The sequence below is a fragment of the Primulina eburnea genome, chromosome 2 (assembly GCF_022965805.1).
Source record: "Primulina eburnea isolate SZY01 chromosome 2, ASM2296580v1, whole genome shotgun sequence".
NCBI classification, from domain to species: domain Eukaryota; kingdom Viridiplantae; phylum Streptophyta; class Magnoliopsida; order Lamiales; family Gesneriaceae; genus Primulina; species Primulina eburnea.
The window spans coordinates 34830227-34848256 of record NC_133102.1 but is presented as its reverse complement, the minus strand read 5'-3'; the positions used below and the strand labels follow the sequence as shown (position 1 = coordinate 34848256).

Genomic DNA, 18030 nt, shown 5'->3' with positions numbered 1-18030 from the left:
TATTCCTCACATATTTACAGAAACTTCTAATAAGCCAATATGACAAAATTAACCAAAGTGTCCATCCAGCCTACTTTGTACAAAACTTCCCATCTTTTCCATCTTTATGAACCACCTGTCTCCGGCTGTCGATCTTTCATCTGAGCCGGAGCTAAGATGAAATCCTCCATTTGTAAATTTTCTTCCTCACTACCTCCATGTTCCTCCTCAAATATTACTTTAGCTCCATCGATATCCCACAACTCCTAAGATTGTACTTCATTCACCAGCTGCTGCAATGTGGCTTTCCATTCGGAAGTTGCAGCCACTTCCATCTCCTCTTTAGTGAACTTAATCATCGACATCTTCGATAATAGGTCGGACCACAGGTCTAGGAGAGACCATGGCGGTGGGTTTGAGAATTTTTTCAACTCTTTCTCTTACTTTTTTAGTATTCATATAGACTGCTCCTTGCTTTCCATTCGCTTTGTAGTCCCGAATCTTAATAGGACCGAAGGCGCCATCATAATACCTGTCCTCTACTGCTTTGGAATTAGATTGATACGGTTGCGAATCTGCCTGTACCACTTCCACCTCATCCTTTTTCCACATCAATAGTAACTGGTGCATGGATGATTGTACACAATGATTGGTGTGAATCCAATCTCTCCTTAACAAAGCATGGAAGCTAGCATTGGAATTGACCATGAAAAATGCTGACAGCGAGGATTGGGATCCTACAATAACATTCGCTGGCAACACTCCCAAAGTTTTTGTAGATTCCCCAGTGAAAACTGCCACAGAGACTTCGGTAGGAATCAAATCTTCCACATTATTCCCCAACTTCTGAAGGTTTCTATAGGGTAGAATATTCACAGCTGACCCATTATCTATCAATACCCTAGACAATGGCTTACCATTAACATGTGCTACAATATAGAGTGGTTTGATATGTTTAGTCATCTCACTGGGAGGTCGCTTCATTAACACTCTCTTCTCTTCATCCACAAGAACACCAACGCTTTCATTCAAAGTATCAATCTGAATGGATTCTGTGCCACTTTGATTTCCAGTGAATACATCGGATTCAAACACCCTTTTGCGTTTGAATTCATCTGGCAACATTAAAGAGCCGGTGGTACACTCAAGCGAAATCAGAATCTGCCCCACTTTGAAAGTAGCCCTCTTGACTGGTTCACTGTCTTCCTCAGATAACAAGTCATCACCTTCTTCCTCATTATCTTTAGTATCCTTCCTCCCAAATTTTTTCTTCTCTTTGAATGACTCCTCCATCGAAACCTGTGTTCAGCAGCTTTCTCTCTCAACAACGTCGTTTTTGGGTCCTAGAAAGAGGTTTTGGGAACTTTGGATGTTCTACCCGCTTCCATACACCATCAGGGATTGCTCTGGGAGGAACAATAAAACGAGGTTTCCTTTCATATTTTCTATCACCGCATAGAGGTGCTGGCCTCTGTATTATTTTCTGGACCAAATGTGGGTCATTTCTTCTCTCGCCATTCACCGACCAAGAATGTGATCTCCTTCCGAGGTATTGGTTCTCCGGCCTTTTGGCCATGGATTCCCTGTTATACCTCATATTACTCCCAGTATAATGCAAGCCGCCCCCACTGTAATAGATGTCTCTTCCATGAGCAGCTTCTGTCTTCTGCTCTTTGGCCTCAAATATCATTTTCGAGGCACCCAACACTTCTTTGTGGTAAGTCTTGGTTTAATGGACATGTCTCCACTCCCATTCCTTCTCCTATCTTTGATTAATAAACGTAAGTCAGTGTTGTTTACATTCACATTGGCCACCAGGGGAAAGAGATCTTCATCCACTATCATTGTTTCTTTCTTCTCGGGAAATTTCAGGATCCCTTTGTTAATTCTTTCCTGCAAGACATTCTTGAAAGCCCAACAAGCATTAGTATTATTGTTGAAGAAATTGTGATATTTACAGTAATCTCTTCCTTTCAATTCCTCCCTAGTGGGCAGCTTGTGATCTGAGGGGAATGTTATACACTTCTCCCTCACTAAGTGATCGAAAATTTCCTCCGTCTTTGATGCATCGAAAGTATATGGTGTTTGCACTGGAGGAATGTTTTTCTTGGAAATCTCTTCACTTTTGCGTTTTAAGAAAGGGACAATACGTGATCCGGAATTTGCTACTTCTGCCAATGCAACTTCCTCCATTTCCTGGAAATAAGAGCCCACTGTAGACTTTCTTTTATGACTCTCCTCTCGTAACAATTCCTCATACTCTGATACTTTGGCAGCAAGTTCATAAAAATCGCGAAATTCCATCCCTTGGAATTTCTTTCTAAACTCGAAATCGAGTCCTCGTTGTGCCATCTTCACATGTTCTGATTCGGGGAGGAAAAATCGGCATCTGCTTCTCACCTTCTTGAATTTACAAATGAAATCAGTAGCAGATTTTCCCCGTTTTTGGACCACCCTTGACAATTCCTCTATACTAATCTCAAGCTGCGTTATGAAGAATTGTGTATGGAACTGACGCTCCATATCATGCCAAGTTATAATAGAGTTCCAAGGCAACGCTGCATACCACGTGAAAAAAGCAGTGCTGGTCAGGGAATTGGGGGACAAACGTAGCTTGTAATTAGCAAAGTTTTCCAAATTTGCTAATTCCCCACACTGAATCGTAAACCTGGCCACATGTTGCACGCTAGATTTACCATCTTCCCCGGAGTATAACGTGAAGTCTGGAATACGATATCCTCTTGGATAAGGGTTGTCACGATCCACAATATCAGGGTATGGTTTATGGAATTCTGGTCGGTTGATTGGCCTCACTCTTGGCCATACAACTCTTGAATAACATCACGTACCATCTCAAAATCCAACACTGAAGTTTGTCGGGGAGGAGAATAGACTGCCCCCCAAGTGTTATTCCCCAAACCTGGCACTGAATACCCATGCATTCCTCCATCACCATACATCCCTGGGTGTAAGTTAGGAGAGGTTACGGAGAATATATTTCCAGCCATCTGTTTACTGTTATTGCAATTTTGGTATTTCAACCCCAACTCCTCTTCCCTTTTGTGTGGAGGAGTATATCTTCCTTCCTTGGCAGATTCGGGAATCAGTGTTTTCCCCAAGCGGCGATTTTCACCTGCTTGAGAAACCCCTGATCCTTGGCCTTGATCTTTCAACAATTTGACGTCGGTTTCTTGAAGTTTATCATTCTCTGGTGTAACAGCCTCCTCTTTTGCAGACTTCCTCCACTCCTTCACTTCTGCCACAAATTCCATCATAACAGTAGCGAAAGTTTGGGTCATTTCTCTGAGATCGCAGTGGATATTTTTCTCCATGGCCAACATAAAGTTCAGTTAAGACCCATCACCACCAGAAAATGAAATTCCTTCCTTCACAGCCTCCTCTTCAAACTGATGTACGAGCCTCTCAACAGTCCTTCCATCTGCATCAGTTTCCTGAAAATCTTCTTGTGAGCGATGACTTTTCCCCTTGCAGGCGTGCCAGGCACGTGTTCGTGACAAAATTATGAAATAATCTGACTTCGTTTACCAAGCGTTACGAGTCTCGATTCGACCGTTAGTTATAGTTCCTTCGATATGGCTTCAAATATAAACTGAGAAATATAAAGAAATTATAGGGAGGATCCATTAACGACATCAAACTTAAATATGTTGTTATGAATTTTGGTCAACATTCTACAATAAAGTTGGAGGAATGAGAAAATAAGCTCCTTGGAAATGGAAAAATGAGCGAAAAATTAATGACAGAATTCTGCAGAAGATTGCTGTAGATTTTTTGTGTTGATTTTTCGGGGGCCTTTTCTGATTCTTCCTCTCAGTTTTTGTTCCAATCCACCGAACGATTTGATCATTTTCCACGATAGTCCAACGTGGATCGTGGATTGTGGTCTTCAACTTACCCCTTCCTGGACTTGTCTATTGGGCCTCTCCACATTTTAGGGCTTCTATTATCATTGAGCTTCAAAGATTTTGGTCAAACATATATATATATAAAATAATTTAAACACATAGCATGCATCACTTAGGTAATTATTAGATAAATTAACAATTATGTATAAAATTTACGTGTACTGGTTTTTAGGCACTACATCAATAGTTTGAAGCTTACGATTTAGGACACATGCGATATGCCAACAACACGCACAAAGTCATTTTTCTCCCTAGAAATTTATTTTATTTGTTTTTGTTGTTGCTGGATCATTGGTTTTTCCTGTGGCTTTTGTGAATTTTTTTTAAGACTAAAATAACTTTAACTTTTTGTGTTAATTTTCAGGATGAATGCTTATATATTTAGATATTTTTATTTTATGTTTTTTTTTTGTTTATGTAAAGACATAAAATTTGTTATGAATCAATTGGTTTATGTGGTGTTCATGTTATCATTTGGTTTATATGTCTTAGTCATATATTAGCGTGTGCAAAAAATTATTTAAATATGATAATAGCGATTTAAAAACACAATTATCTCATCTTTTGAATTAAACCGTGTTTGGGGCCTAATATTAATATTAAAAGTGTGTTTGGATGCTTACAATTTTGGATTTAGATTTAGACGTATGATTGGATTTGGAAATCCACTAATTTTAGAATTTCATTTTGTGTTTAGTTTGAAATTTAAAAATTGTATTTATAAATTTATTTCTTATTTGGAAAAAAATAGAATTTGAATTTGGAAATTTAAAATTGTACTAAAATAACTTTAATGATCTTTTATATAAATCATTTTTTAAAACATGTAATTCACATAATTAAAAAAACAAAAAAATTAAAATTAATCTTATCATATGTTTCTTTATACAATTTCAACTATATATTCTCGTTATACAAATTACATAAAGTTTAAAATTAATAATTAAACATAAAATCTAAATATTCAAATATAAATTCTACGAAATAAATTATCTCAAAATTAAATATCCAACTATATCTTAATTTTATAAATAAAAAAAACAAATTATTATTTAATAAAAAAAATTAGTTTTCATTAGTACTATGAGAGTGGATCTTAATAATCAAAAATGTAAAATAGAAAATAAATAAAGATGATAAAAAAATAAAAAAATATTCATAAATTTATTCAAATCCAAATCGACCAGTTTTGAAAAGATTTGTCGTACATCCTAATCTCTCCGAATCTTTGTATCCAAACATAGTAATCGGGTCGTGACGTCGTCGTTTAAGCCGACGAAATAACGGTGTGTGAAACTCCGGTACAGTGTTAATGGCGACTGTGAAGCTACTAAATCTCAAAGCGGCGATCCCCCGGCTTGGAGGGATTACTCCGCCATCAACCTGCTCTCTATTCTACCGTGCAAGCCCAGCCGTGCGTGCTTTCTCATCTGCTATGTCTCCGCCTTCAAAGGCCGTGGTATACGAGCAGCATGGTCCCCCCGATGCAGTTTGCCAAGTGGTTGAACTTCCCCCCGTTCCGATCAAGGACGATGATGTATGCGTTAGAATGCTTGCTGCTCCCATAAACCCTTCCGACATCAACAGAATCGAAGGTAGATTTTATTATCGAAGGAGTGGATTGGAAAAAAGCACAAATTCTTTGTTCCTCCTTGAAAATTCTATTGGAATATTGATGCATAGCAAGACCTGACATAGGTATCGTTTTCCATTTTTTATGCTTAATTTTACTGTCTAAATGCTACTCAATCGAATTTGAGTTGAAACAAAATAAGTAAAGTTACTGCATAGCAAACAATAACAAGAGACCTTTGATTTATTCACTCTGTAGTTGTCTCGAAAATAAGTAAACTAACAAATCAATTTTATATATATTACACCTGGTTTATACTTTTGATAAGCAAAATTCATCCTTTTTTTTTCCAACTTACTTTCACTTGCCTTCGTGATTAAATAAAACTTTGTTGGCTAGTACTGAAAGTTAGTAGAATATAGGAGTTTATCCGGTGAGGCCACCAGTGCCAGCCGTTGGTGGATATGAGGGAGTCGGAGAGGTATATTCTGTAGGCTCAGCAGTTAGGGGAATCAGCCCTGGCGATTGGGTCATCCCCTCCCCACCTTCTTCAGGTATGCAGATCCGTTTTGGCATTTTGCATATTAAATTTAAACGTGATTGGATTAATTTCTATTGGTTGAAAAATGAGGCTGGCTTAATTTTATTTTGTAGTAAAAATCGATTGTTGGGCACACCATTCAATTGTTTCTGGAGGATTACCCCCTCCCTTAGAAATCTGGACTCTGGAGTATAATTCATATGAACTTATGTACCTCAATTAAATAAACACACTACATCCATATCATTAATGTAAAACTATTTAGGAGCCACTATATTGAAGATTAAAACTAGTGTAGCTATAAGCCTGCATTATTCAAGACCATGCCGGATGCCAATTCACACATAATTGCTTCATGGGTGAGTCTGCCCGACCTGATATGTGCTTCCTATGTGTAGGAAATTCCACTAAGTAAACACTTGGAATTTCCTGATTTTAAAATATTAATCCCAATGCATATCATTGCCTGTGACAGCCTCTTATACCTAGGTACATGGCAAACTTATGTCGTCAAACAGCAGAACGTTTGGCACCAAATTAATAAAAGTTCACCTCTGGAGTATGCTGCCACTATTACTGTAAATCCTCTGACTTCCCTGAGAATGCTTGAGGACTTTGTGGATCTGCATCCAGGTACTATTCACTCTGTCCGGATAATGTTTTTCAGTGTCTTTTCTGACATTTCTCTCCTCTGCTTCAGTCAAAATAGGAGATGCTGTTGTCCAAAATGGTGCGTCTAGCATTGTGGGGCAGTGTGTCATTCAGCTTGCTCAAGTTAGGGGAATTAAAACAATCAACATTATCAGAGACAGGTGCAATTTCGATGGCTCCAAATTTAGTGAATGTCCACTTTCGTTTGATTGGCTCATATCTGATATTTGCATGCCATTGTAGCATATAGAATTTTATTAACTTTTGGATGTGATTCCTCACAGCTTTCATAGTTATGCCGCTAATCCATGAAATAGTGGCTAATTCAATTTCCTTTTATGATGATAGAAGTATAAAGTGCATAAATATCCAAATTTGCCATATTGTAGAGTGTGGATGGCAATTCTTATAATATAATATATGACTCGGTCTACAAAAACATTATGTTCTTGAAATTATTATGTATTACTGCTTAACTTCACGCCTCTTCGTGTATCGTGATCTACATAGTGGTGTGCCTATCTATACTGCAATTAACTTGGATACCTTCAGTGCCACCTCTCCCAAACTACCTTAGGTGCCGCCTCTCCGTAAATTTATTTATGTAACTTTTGTAGGTTTCACAGCCCAACAAGGAAAAGTTATTCTGGATAAGTAAGGCTGATTAAAAAATCTACCATAATACTATTCATGTTCTTGTGTTGCATTATTTTTAACTTTTCAGGATGGTTTAATCCCATCTGTGATTGTTTGTCATACAGCAAGTATTTAATAAAACCTTGCCAAAGGAAGCCAGTAATGGGTTATAAGGTGGATTCAAAATGGAAGTGGCAAGTTTATATTTTTTACAAGCTTAGAACCCCAGCACGTGTCAAAATGAAAATTCTAGTAGTATAATTTCAGTATTTCACTTGTTGGTGATACAACTGTTCAAACCTGTGCAAAATATAGGGCAGGATCTGATGAAGTGAAGGAAAATCTTAAAAAACTTGGTGCTGATGAAGTGTTTACTGAGAGCCAACTGGAAGTGAAAAATGTCAAAAGTCTTCTGGTAATGTTTGGAAGCTAGTTTTGTCTCTGATATCTGAACGCTGGAATAATTATTCAGTCCTGCTGCAAATTTTTCCTGTAACATTTCCCTGTGAATTTGGGAGACAATTACTTCAGCCTTACTCATCATTATTCGAGATTTTAAATCACATTTTTATTTGTTTTTGATGTTGGTCTTTTATTTCATTTTCTACTAACCCCTAACTTTGCAGGCTGATATACCTGAACCTGCCTTAGGATTTAACTGCATTGGTGGAAATGCTGCTTCTTCCATTCTTAAATTCCTGAAGTACGCCACTATCCTTAATGCTTCTAAAATTTCAATTTTTATTTTTCTTTTTAGAGATTGTTATTCTACTTCCAGGCAAGGTGGGACTATGGTTACCTATGGTGGAATGTCAAAGAAACCCGTTACTGTCTCCACCTCATCTTTCATATTCAAGGTACTCCTCGAGGGACTAGGATTGCCACTTTTTTAATGTTGAGTTTTACATTTTGAAGTTGCATTCTTAGTTGCCAAGATCTGCATGATTTTACTTCAAAAGGAAGAATTCACTAGTTTGAGAAGATACCAACAATTTTAGTAAGCTTATGAGCTGTTATTTTTGTTGTTTGATGCCGTTATCTCAAAAATTCCAGCATTTTGAACAGTATCGATGACGGTGGAAATCTTTAGATATGTAGGGATGAATAGCTTAATCAATTAGTTGCCCCTGTCTATATTTATTCTGTCAAGATGTTTTGATAAATGTCTCAGGCTAAGGATCACAAAGAGTTATCAAGACAATCTGCTTCTTATTTAGGTAGAGTTTGCAATGATTAAAAAAAAGTGATTATTGATTTATTTTTTTACAAATTTGCAAAACTTTGTAAAAGAAAAGTTCATAATAATTATTTTTAAGCATTTGCAAGCACTACCTTTGTGTCTTACCATGTTCTTTGAGAAATTAAACAGAGGTGTGCCAAAATAGTTTAGAGGATGCAAGCCAGATCAAAAGAATCTTGCTTCCTTGGTTGGGTTATTGTCCTGCTATAAAAAGGATATCGGTCTTAGTCGTACTTTGCCTTTGGCAATGATCTTTTGGAAAATTACTTTATCGACCCCATTATGGCTTAAGAGAGACCCCCATGTGTTCCCCTAAGTCCTTGATTTGGAGATGTGAGTGAGAGGCTGAATGTCATACTAAAACCTATGTTTGCCACATTATATTGGAATCATAGACTTGAGAAACATAAATATTTAGCATCTTTCTTTTGATACGTACACAACAAATAGAATATTAGTCTAAACTTGATGTGTTTTAGAGTTCTCAAAATAATTTTTTGCTTGCTTCAAACTAAATTGGTGCATATTTCTCTCAATTATGTGTGTTGATTGTGCAAAGCTTGTAACTGTAGTCCAAATAACCTATAGCTCAGCAGAAACGCAACTTACATGAACTCTCTTAGTTCCTTTTGTGTTGATATTTTCTTCATATTGACAGGACCTTACCTTGAGAGGATTCTGGTTGCAAAAATGGCTAAGTACTGAGAAATCAAAGGAGTGCAGGGAAATGGTAGATTACCTCTTAAGTCTAACCCGTGATGGGAAACTAAAATACGAGTAAGCTTTCTATCTGTGCTCCACTCCCTCTCTTGCCAAAAAATAATGAACATAACTATCATACCACAGTACGTCCTCGAATTCAAATAAATTTTTTCATATTACTTGATCTTCTTTGCCTGTCATTTTGGAATTTTATCTGCCGAGTCCATTTATTTGTGCTCCACCGATTTCATGAAAGCTACTGTTTATTCATAATCTGGGAGACTGGATATTGCGATCAACTTTCTTATTACATGTTATTTTAGCTCATCGCTGTTTACACGATGTATGAATTACAGGATGGAGCTCGTTCCTTTCGACCAATTTCCGTCTGCATTGGATAAAGCCCTGGGAAAGCTAGGGAGCCAAGCCAAACAAGTGATTAAGTTCTGATTCTGATTATTTACAGCATCGCCTCTGTATCACTTCGTCTGTACTTCCGGAACCAAGTAGTCTGCACATTTGATGGGTGGGCATTTACAATCGGGTCGGGTTATTTTCTGAAAAAGTTGGGTTTGAGTAACACCCGACCCCCAATTATATATATGTCAGGTCGGTAGGATTTTTCCTACCCGATTTGATAACCGCATAAAATATAAATTTTTTAAATTTATTTTGATATATTACTCTACAAGAAATTAATATGATAACACTTTTTAATATCAAATTAATTTTTCACTAATCATTTTAACAAATGAAATTAATAGATAATTAGTATTTTATATTTTCAAGATATCTCTGAATTTTTTATTTAAATTATGAAATTATAATTTTTAAAAAGATAATGAGTTTATCCCGGTAACCACAATCGGATACTTGGGTTGTAATCGGGTATTTTTCCTACACGATTATAACTATCTGAACCGACAAAATCGACCTGCGCCCATCCGACGATTTATTGTGGCGGCTGACAGTAAATATGAAAATTTACGTGTTGTCATTTACATCCGAATTCGAAAGAGAATGGTTTTGGTACAATCCGATGTCTGGGAAGTTCAAATGGATCATTTGGATTTCCAACTAGCAAACGAAATTTTAAAGAATCATAATTCCAAATTCAATCTTCAAATTCCACACACATTTATTTATTACTCGTTTGCATCAGAAATTTTTGAAAATAATAATAATTGTTTTCGACAATCCGTGTATGTGAAACATATGATTTGCAACAATGATCATTTGCAAGTTCCAAATACCAAAAAGAAATAAAAGAAGGATTTTTTTTAAAAAAAAAAAACTATTCAGAACTAAGACTTCGCAAAATTTTTATTTATTTCATGTCTAGACCGAAGCTTTCCACAATTAATTTCCCTATACAAAGAAGAATCGATGCATACAAAACAAAAATTTACAAAATCAAATTAAGTTACCAACTAAAAAATGATAAATAAACAATATCAGAACCTACTCTGCTGCTTCCAATGGTGCACTTCACAGTCTACACAGACTTCCATCCGAACGTCATTTCGTGTAAAACGCAGCGGAAAAATCAAGTGACCGATTCATCCCCGGAGTTGTAGGAGCTAAGAATTTCATGTGGATTTGTGGAATCTGAGCTCGAATTCTTTTCTCTTCTCTGTTTCGGCGATCGTTAATCGCCATAATTTTGCAGCCGATTTTGCCAACAACTTGAACATCTTGATCTTGATCTGCCCTCTCCTAGGTGGAAGCCTTTGGCTTGATTTGGAAATGGGTTTCTCTCCATTGAATTCCATCTTTGTTTCTGTTAAAATTTGTTGAAGAAAACAGGGGACTAATTTGCTCGTCAGGAAATATGAGCCAGAAACAGAGCGAAAGTAAGAGTTTTAAATGGGGTTTTTGGAGGGACAAAAGAGTCAAATTCCTGATCCTTTTGGTGCAAGGCTCTTCACTGGGTCCCTGTGTGATGTAATGAAACCGTGAATTTGGACTTTTGGGTGACGTAAGTAAGATAGGGCATGAGTGTCGGAGATGTCTTAGTTATATTAGATAATGTTTTATAGAACTAATCTAAGTAAAACATTTTTTGTGGTCGACCACTAACAAATTCTAGAATGGAGTTTTTGCTTTTTTCAAAATTTTGTGTTGGATGAATTTTTAATTTGAGCTCCACTGGATACCAAGGATTGGGCTTACTCTTTAAGTTGCCTTTGTATGGAAATATTACAAAAGACTTTACCGTTTAGTTAAATTTGAAATTCATCATAGTAATTATTAAGATCGTGGACTTGAATTTAACAGCACCCTAAAAGTTAGCTCAAGTTGAAAGGATTGTTCAAGTCTATACATACAATTATCAAGAATTTAATTCGTTTGATGTAAGACATCTAACACACCCTTATGCACAGATCACATAGTTATCAAATTCATATGCAACTCTCGATATCCCAATGATTGCATATTTGATAGGGATATATGTTTTTAAGATATCGTATTATATGCTAATCATAACCTACTGGTTCTTGCATGCACTATCAGTGATACCTAGGGATCATAGTGTGGTGCTACTAGAAGTTCTTACCATAATCTGATAGATGAAATCAGACTTGAGTTTTGACATAATTGATCAAGGGGTTGTTGAAATAATGAGGCTAATTAGGGTACGCCTGAATAAGGACAAATGTTGTCTTGAATCACATGAAGTTGTGAAACAATGACTAGCAGTATTTCTAAACCATTGACGGTCACACAAGTGTTTGAAATATGTATTCCTGTTGAGTTAGTCGAATTCAAAGAGTTCAATTTGATGATTATGTTTGATTGAAATCAAACTTGCTGCTTATAAAAGAGTTTATAAGTAGATTACATATTTGGAAGTTGTGGAAGTAGCTTGATTGCTCATTTAGTGTGCAGAGTGCAACTGCTTAATTTATTGAAAAAATTTCAAAATTGGCATCTGTAAAAAATTGAACATTTTAAAATTTTTACATTCAAAATTTCATTTTTCATTCTATTAAAGAGTTTTGTACCTTTGTCACATCAGTACTGTCTGATCGTAGATTGGAAATATATATGAGTCGACAATCAGAGGAAATTTTAATTAGTAAACATGGAAAATTTAGTTAAATGTTGATTAGTAGATTTTAACAAGTTGCTCAAAGAATATTTTGAAGGATCTAGAATCAATTAATTAAATAATAGTTATTTAATTATATCAAGGTTTGTAAAAAGTTGAAAAAGATGCATGAAAAATTTTACAAATGAAACACACACGAATGTAGAAGAGTTATATTAAGATTGTGACGGAGCCATTGATTGAAAATAAAAATATATTGTCAAAAGTCGATTAGACAACAACGCAAGAAAATCTATACATTGATTATCTCTACTCTTTCTCTCTCTCACTTAGGATTTTCGCCAACCTTGTAATACCAAGCTCTTCGACCGAGCTCCTCCACAAACTGCCGTTGTCACCGCCTGCCGCTGTTGCCACCGGTGATCGCCACCTTCCGATGAGTTGCTCTCATGCAAAACTTCGTCTATTTTTCTAATGTGACTTAGACAAGAAATTCAATCTCCGATTGTGAATCATACAACGTCCAAGAAAGTTTTGATTTTCAAAATGGAAAAATTATTTAAAAATTTTAAACTTTCACTAAGTCTTGAGTACGAAAAACAATACTTCAACAAATGCAACCGTAAAAAATTTGTTACCAGATATGGGTGCGATAAAATTGCTGTAAGAAAATTTGGACATGCTAATAAAAATTATGTACTTTAATTGAAATTGAATTATTGTACAAGTCAAGCGTGTTGGATCAATTTTATTTTTATGGGCTTATATGTGAATAATTATGTGTGTGGGTTGTCTGTTAAGTTAAGCCCAAAATAAAGTGATCAAATAAAGTTTCGGGTTATTGGGCTTAATGTATCTAATGGGCTGTGGGCCTTTAATGTGTAGAGACATAAGTGTAATTTCTGTTTTTATGATGGGCTAAAACGGAAATATCAGAAGATATTATCTATAAATAAGGGTCATGGTCCCCAGATCTCGCGTTGTCACTTTCACTATTCTCTCCCCCATTAAGAAAATAGTTCTGAAGAGAAACTAAAGGATTCTCTCAAGGAAAGAGCGCGTAGATCTGGAAGATCAAGACACGTTTTAAACAATTCAGGATTATGGCTTCAGGTACGCTTCCGCTTAAGTTTTCAGTCAAATTCTTAATGATTTAACGTGATGGATTCTGCGGTTTATGGGTTTTACCCAACAAGTGGTATCAGAGCCATTCATGTTTGAATCATTGAGATTTGTTTAAAGTTTTTGGATACTATTTGGATCCAGATCTGAAAAATAAAATTTTGTTTAAAATTTTTTTTGATATGGCTTTAGATCTGGAAAAATATATTGATATGTTTTCAGATCTGAAAATATTTTGATACGGTTTCAGATCCGAAAATTTTTTGGTTTAGATCTGAAAATTTTTTTTTGATAAGGTTTCAGATCTGGAAAATATTTTGGTTGAAAACCAAATCTTTTAAAATTTCAGTTTTTGGTAAAAAAAAAAAAAAGATTTGGTTGTAAATTTAAAGATTTGGTATCTGATTTCGATTTTCCTTCCAGTTTTTTGTTCAACAAAATATTTTAGAGGAAAATCGAAAATTCGGATTTTTAAAAAAAAAAAAAAAAAAAGTGTACGGATTCGGGCCGACCCGTACGGTTTCAGGTCGGGCCGTACGGACCCGGTTCGGCCCGACATGTACGGAATCGGGTCGGGTCAACCCGACTCGTACGGGTCCGGGTCGGGTTGACCCGACCCGTACGGAATTTCGAAAAAAAATATTTAAAATTTTTTTCCCCCGGTTCTGGTTATTCGGTTAAGGTTAAATTTTCATTAATTCAAATAATGATAAGGTTATATGTATTTTTAAAATTGATTAATTGAAATAAAATGTCGCCAAAGTGACCTCTTTTATGGAAATTAATTTTATTTTAAAATACAAAAGGATTTTGGGTATATGTGATTTATATGAATATTGATCGGCCCAAAGGAAGGTTAATATTTAATATAATTACATATGCACTTGTGGTGGTAAACATGTGATAGTTATTCGGTTTTTCATGTGAATAATAAATCGGCCCAAAGGAAGGTTGTTATTTGACATGATAGTTACTATCAGTGTTTGACTGCTGCGCCAGGATATCACTTACAAGTTAATCTTTTATCCAAAGATGAAACATTAATGGAGTGCTCGATATTCTGTTCATGGGGATTTACATTATTTGAATTTATTGATTATTTTATTTTGATATTTGGTTGAGCATGTATATTTGGTTTTTGTTCTCTGTTCAGATTTGACTCCTGCAAATATTCATTCCAACATCAATTCTATTCCTATGTTAAATGGCTCTAATTTTAAATCATGGCAAGAGAATTTGTTGATAGTTCTCGGAGTCATGGATTTGGACCTTGCGATAAGGGTTGACTCTCCTCCCGCCATTACGGATAAGAGTACCTCTGATGAAAAGAGGGAGTTTGAAAGGTGGGAGAGATCGAATCGCATGTGTATGATGATCATGAAGAAGGCCATTCCAGAAACATTCAGGGGCACAATGTCTAGCGACATTGCTACGGCTAAGGCTTTCCTTCAAGACCTCGAAAAGAGGTTTGCTAAAAGTGAAAAGTCTGAAATTGGTATACTTATGGCAAGCCTCATTTCAATGAGGTACAGAGGTAAGGGCAACATTAGGGAGCACATTATGGAAATGTCTCATCTTGCTTCAAGGTTAAAAGCACTGAAGCTTGACCTCTCCGAGGACTTGCTGGTGCATCTGGTTTTGATATCTCTTCCTACTCAGTTTAATCAGTTCAAGGTGAGCTATAACTGTCAGAAAGAGACTTGGTCTCTGAATGAGCTCATCTCGCACTGTGTCCAGGAAGAGGAAAGGTTGAAGCAAGACAAGACAGAAAGTGCTCATTATGCCTCTACCTCGAAGGTTAAAGGAAAGAAAAGGAAGGATAAAGAAGCTGCGGATACACAGCCTCCGAAGAAACAACAGAAGAATCCTAGTGATTCTCAAAGTTCTGGTTGTTTTTTCTGTGGCAGTGATGGGCATATGAAGAAGCAGTGCAGTAATTATCACGTTTGGCGTGCTAAGAAAGGTATGCTTCTGAATATGGTTTGTTCTGAGGTTAATTTAACTTCAGTGCCTAGACACACGTGGTGGATAGATTCTGGTGCAACAACTCACATCAGTGTGTCTATGCAGGGTTGCCTGGATTTCCGAAAACCAAGTGATGCTGAAAGATTCATCTACGTTGGTGACGGCAACAAAGTTGAAGTTGAGGCAATAGGAAAATTTAGATTATTGTTAAAGACTGGAATATATTTGGATCTTTCTGAAACATTTGTTGTACCGTGTTTTAGACGGAATTTGATTTCCATTTCTGTATTGGACAAATTTGGTTATTCTTGTTCTTTTGGAAATGGGATATTCAGTTTGTTTCTCGATTCAAAATTGGTTGGTTCTGGTTCTTTATCAGGATACGATAATCTTTATTCTTTGGATGTTATTGCTTCATTTAATGAATCCCTGCAAACAAGTAGAGGCACTAAAAGAAAATTAATCAGTGAGAATTCAGCTGCGTTATGGCACAAAAGATTGGGTCATATCTCTGAAAAGAGAATAAGGAGACTTGTGTCAGACGAAATTCTCGAACCGTTAGATTACACAGATTTTAATAATTGTGTTAATTGTATAAAGGGAAAACAAACCAACAAAAGGAGATTTGAAGCCAACAGGTGTTCAGGCGTCCTAGAACTTATACATACTGATATTTGTGGACCATTCCCTTCGGCTTCTTGGAATGGTCAACAGTATTTTATAACGTTCACAGACGATTTTTCAAGATATGGCTTCATTTATCTCATTCATGAAAAGGCACAGTCATTGGATGTGTTCAAAAGCTATAAAGCTGAAGTTGAAAATCAACTTGGCTTAAAGATTAAAAGCGTTAGATCTGACCGTGGTGGTGAATACTATGGTAGATATGACGGTTCAGGTGAACAACGTCCAGGACCTTTTGCTAGATTCCTAGAGGAATGCGGTATCGTCCCACAGTACACTATGCCGGGTTCGCCACTATGAATGGTGTTGCTGAAAGACGAAACAGAACGCTTAAGGACATGGTGAGGAGTATGATCAGTCATTCTACCTTACCAGAATCACTCTGGGGAGAAGCACTAAAGACCGCAGCATATATCCTTAACAGGGTTCCAACTAAGGCAGCGGCCAAAACTCCTTATGAACTTTGGACGGGTAAAAAGCCCAGTCTTAAGCATCTGCACGTTTGGGGATGTCCAGCTGAGGCAAGGCCTTACAAGCCTAATGAAAAGAAACTGGACTCAAGGACGGTTAGTTGTTATTTTATTGGATACTCTGAAAGATCCCGGGGGTACAAGTTTTATGATCCTACGAGTAAGTCGATTTTTGAGTCAGGAAATGCCCGGTTCTTTGAGGATGTTGAGTTTGCGGGGGGAGATAAAGTAAGGGATATTGTCTTTGAAGAGGAATATGTAAATATTCCCACAGGTGTCTTGGACATTGATCAGGATCATATTCCTCACTTTGACTAAGACACAATACAGGAAGACAATATTAGAGATCCTCCCATTCCAGATGAACAAACTCAAGCACCTCCAGAACCTATGCCATTAAGGAGATCCACTAGAGAGCGGAGAAATGCAGTGCCAGATGATTACATTGTATTTCTTCAACATTGGACTGATGGAGGATGATCCTATTAACTTCCGTCAAGCCATGAAAAGTTCTAACTCTCAAAAGTGGAATAATGCCATGAATGAGGAGATAAAGTCCATGAAGGACAATGACGTATGGGATCTTGTCTCATTGCCTAAAGGTATGAAGCCCATTGGTTGCAAATGGATATTTAAAACCAAGAGAATTCGAAAGGCAATGTGGAAAGATATAAGGCTCGTCTTGTCGCTAAAGGCTTTACACAGAAAGAAGGCATTGATTATAAAGAGACTTTCTCTCCGGTTTCTTCGAAAGACTCTTTAAGGATTATAATGGCTTTGGTGGCGCATTTCGATCTTGAGCTTCATCAGATGGATGTATAGACTGCGTTTCTAAATGGTGACATTGATGAGACGATTTATATGGTGCAGCCAGAAAATTTTGTGTCCAAAGACACAAATAATATGGTTTGCAAATTAAAGAAATCCATCTATGGGCTCAAGCAAGCATCTCGACAATGGTATTTCAAATTTCATCAAGTGATCATCTCGTTTGGTTTTGAGATGAATTTTGTCGATGATTGTGTGTACCATAAGTTCAGTGGGAGTAAGCATATTTTTCTGGTTTTATATGTTGATGACATTCTGCTCGCTAGCAACGATATAGAGTTGTTGCATGAAACCAAGAGATTTCTAGCTAAGAATTTTGAGATGAAAGATCTTGGTGATGCATCTTTTGTACTGGGTATTCAGATACATCGGGATCGTTCTCGAGGTATTCTTGGATTATCTCAGAAAGGCTATATCGAGAAAGTTCTCAAGCGATATGGGATGCAAGATTGTAAACCAACGGATACCCCTGTAGCTAAGGGAGACAAATTCAGTCTCAAACAATGCCCAAAGAATGATTTTGAGGAAAAGGAAATGCAGAAGATTCCCTATGCATCTGCAGTGGGGAGTCTGATGTATGCTCAGGTTTGTACACGTCCAGATATTGCGTACGTGACAGGAATGTTGGGACGATATTTAAGTAATCCAGGAGTGGAACATT

General features: G+C 36.6%; 1 protein-coding gene across 2 annotated transcripts; it reads left to right on the top strand.

Moving 5' to 3' along the window:
- Nucleotides 1-5116: 5116 nt before the first annotated feature.
- On the top strand, nucleotides 5117-9924 carry LOC140823050 (enoyl-[acyl-carrier-protein] reductase, mitochondrial). Of its 2 annotated transcripts, none has more exons than XR_012116117.1 (9): nucleotides 5117-5500; nucleotides 5901-6032; nucleotides 6509-6652; nucleotides 6729-6831; nucleotides 7622-7721; nucleotides 7933-8009; nucleotides 8085-8163; nucleotides 9205-9391; nucleotides 9605-9924. XR_012116117.1 is itself a non-coding variant. In XM_073184137.1 (9 exons), the coding sequence occupies exons 1-9, from the start codon at nucleotides 5218-5220 to the stop codon at nucleotides 9696-9698; spliced, it is 1131 nt and encodes a 376-aa protein (XP_073040238.1). In that variant the 5' UTR covers nucleotides 5118-5217; the 3' UTR covers nucleotides 9699-9924. The 2 variants fall into 2 exon arrangements, 1 of the variants encoding a protein (XP_073040238.1); XM_073184137.1 differs by having other exon boundaries at nucleotides 5118-5500; nucleotides 9205-9323.
- Nucleotides 9925-18030: the final 8106 nt, after the last annotated feature.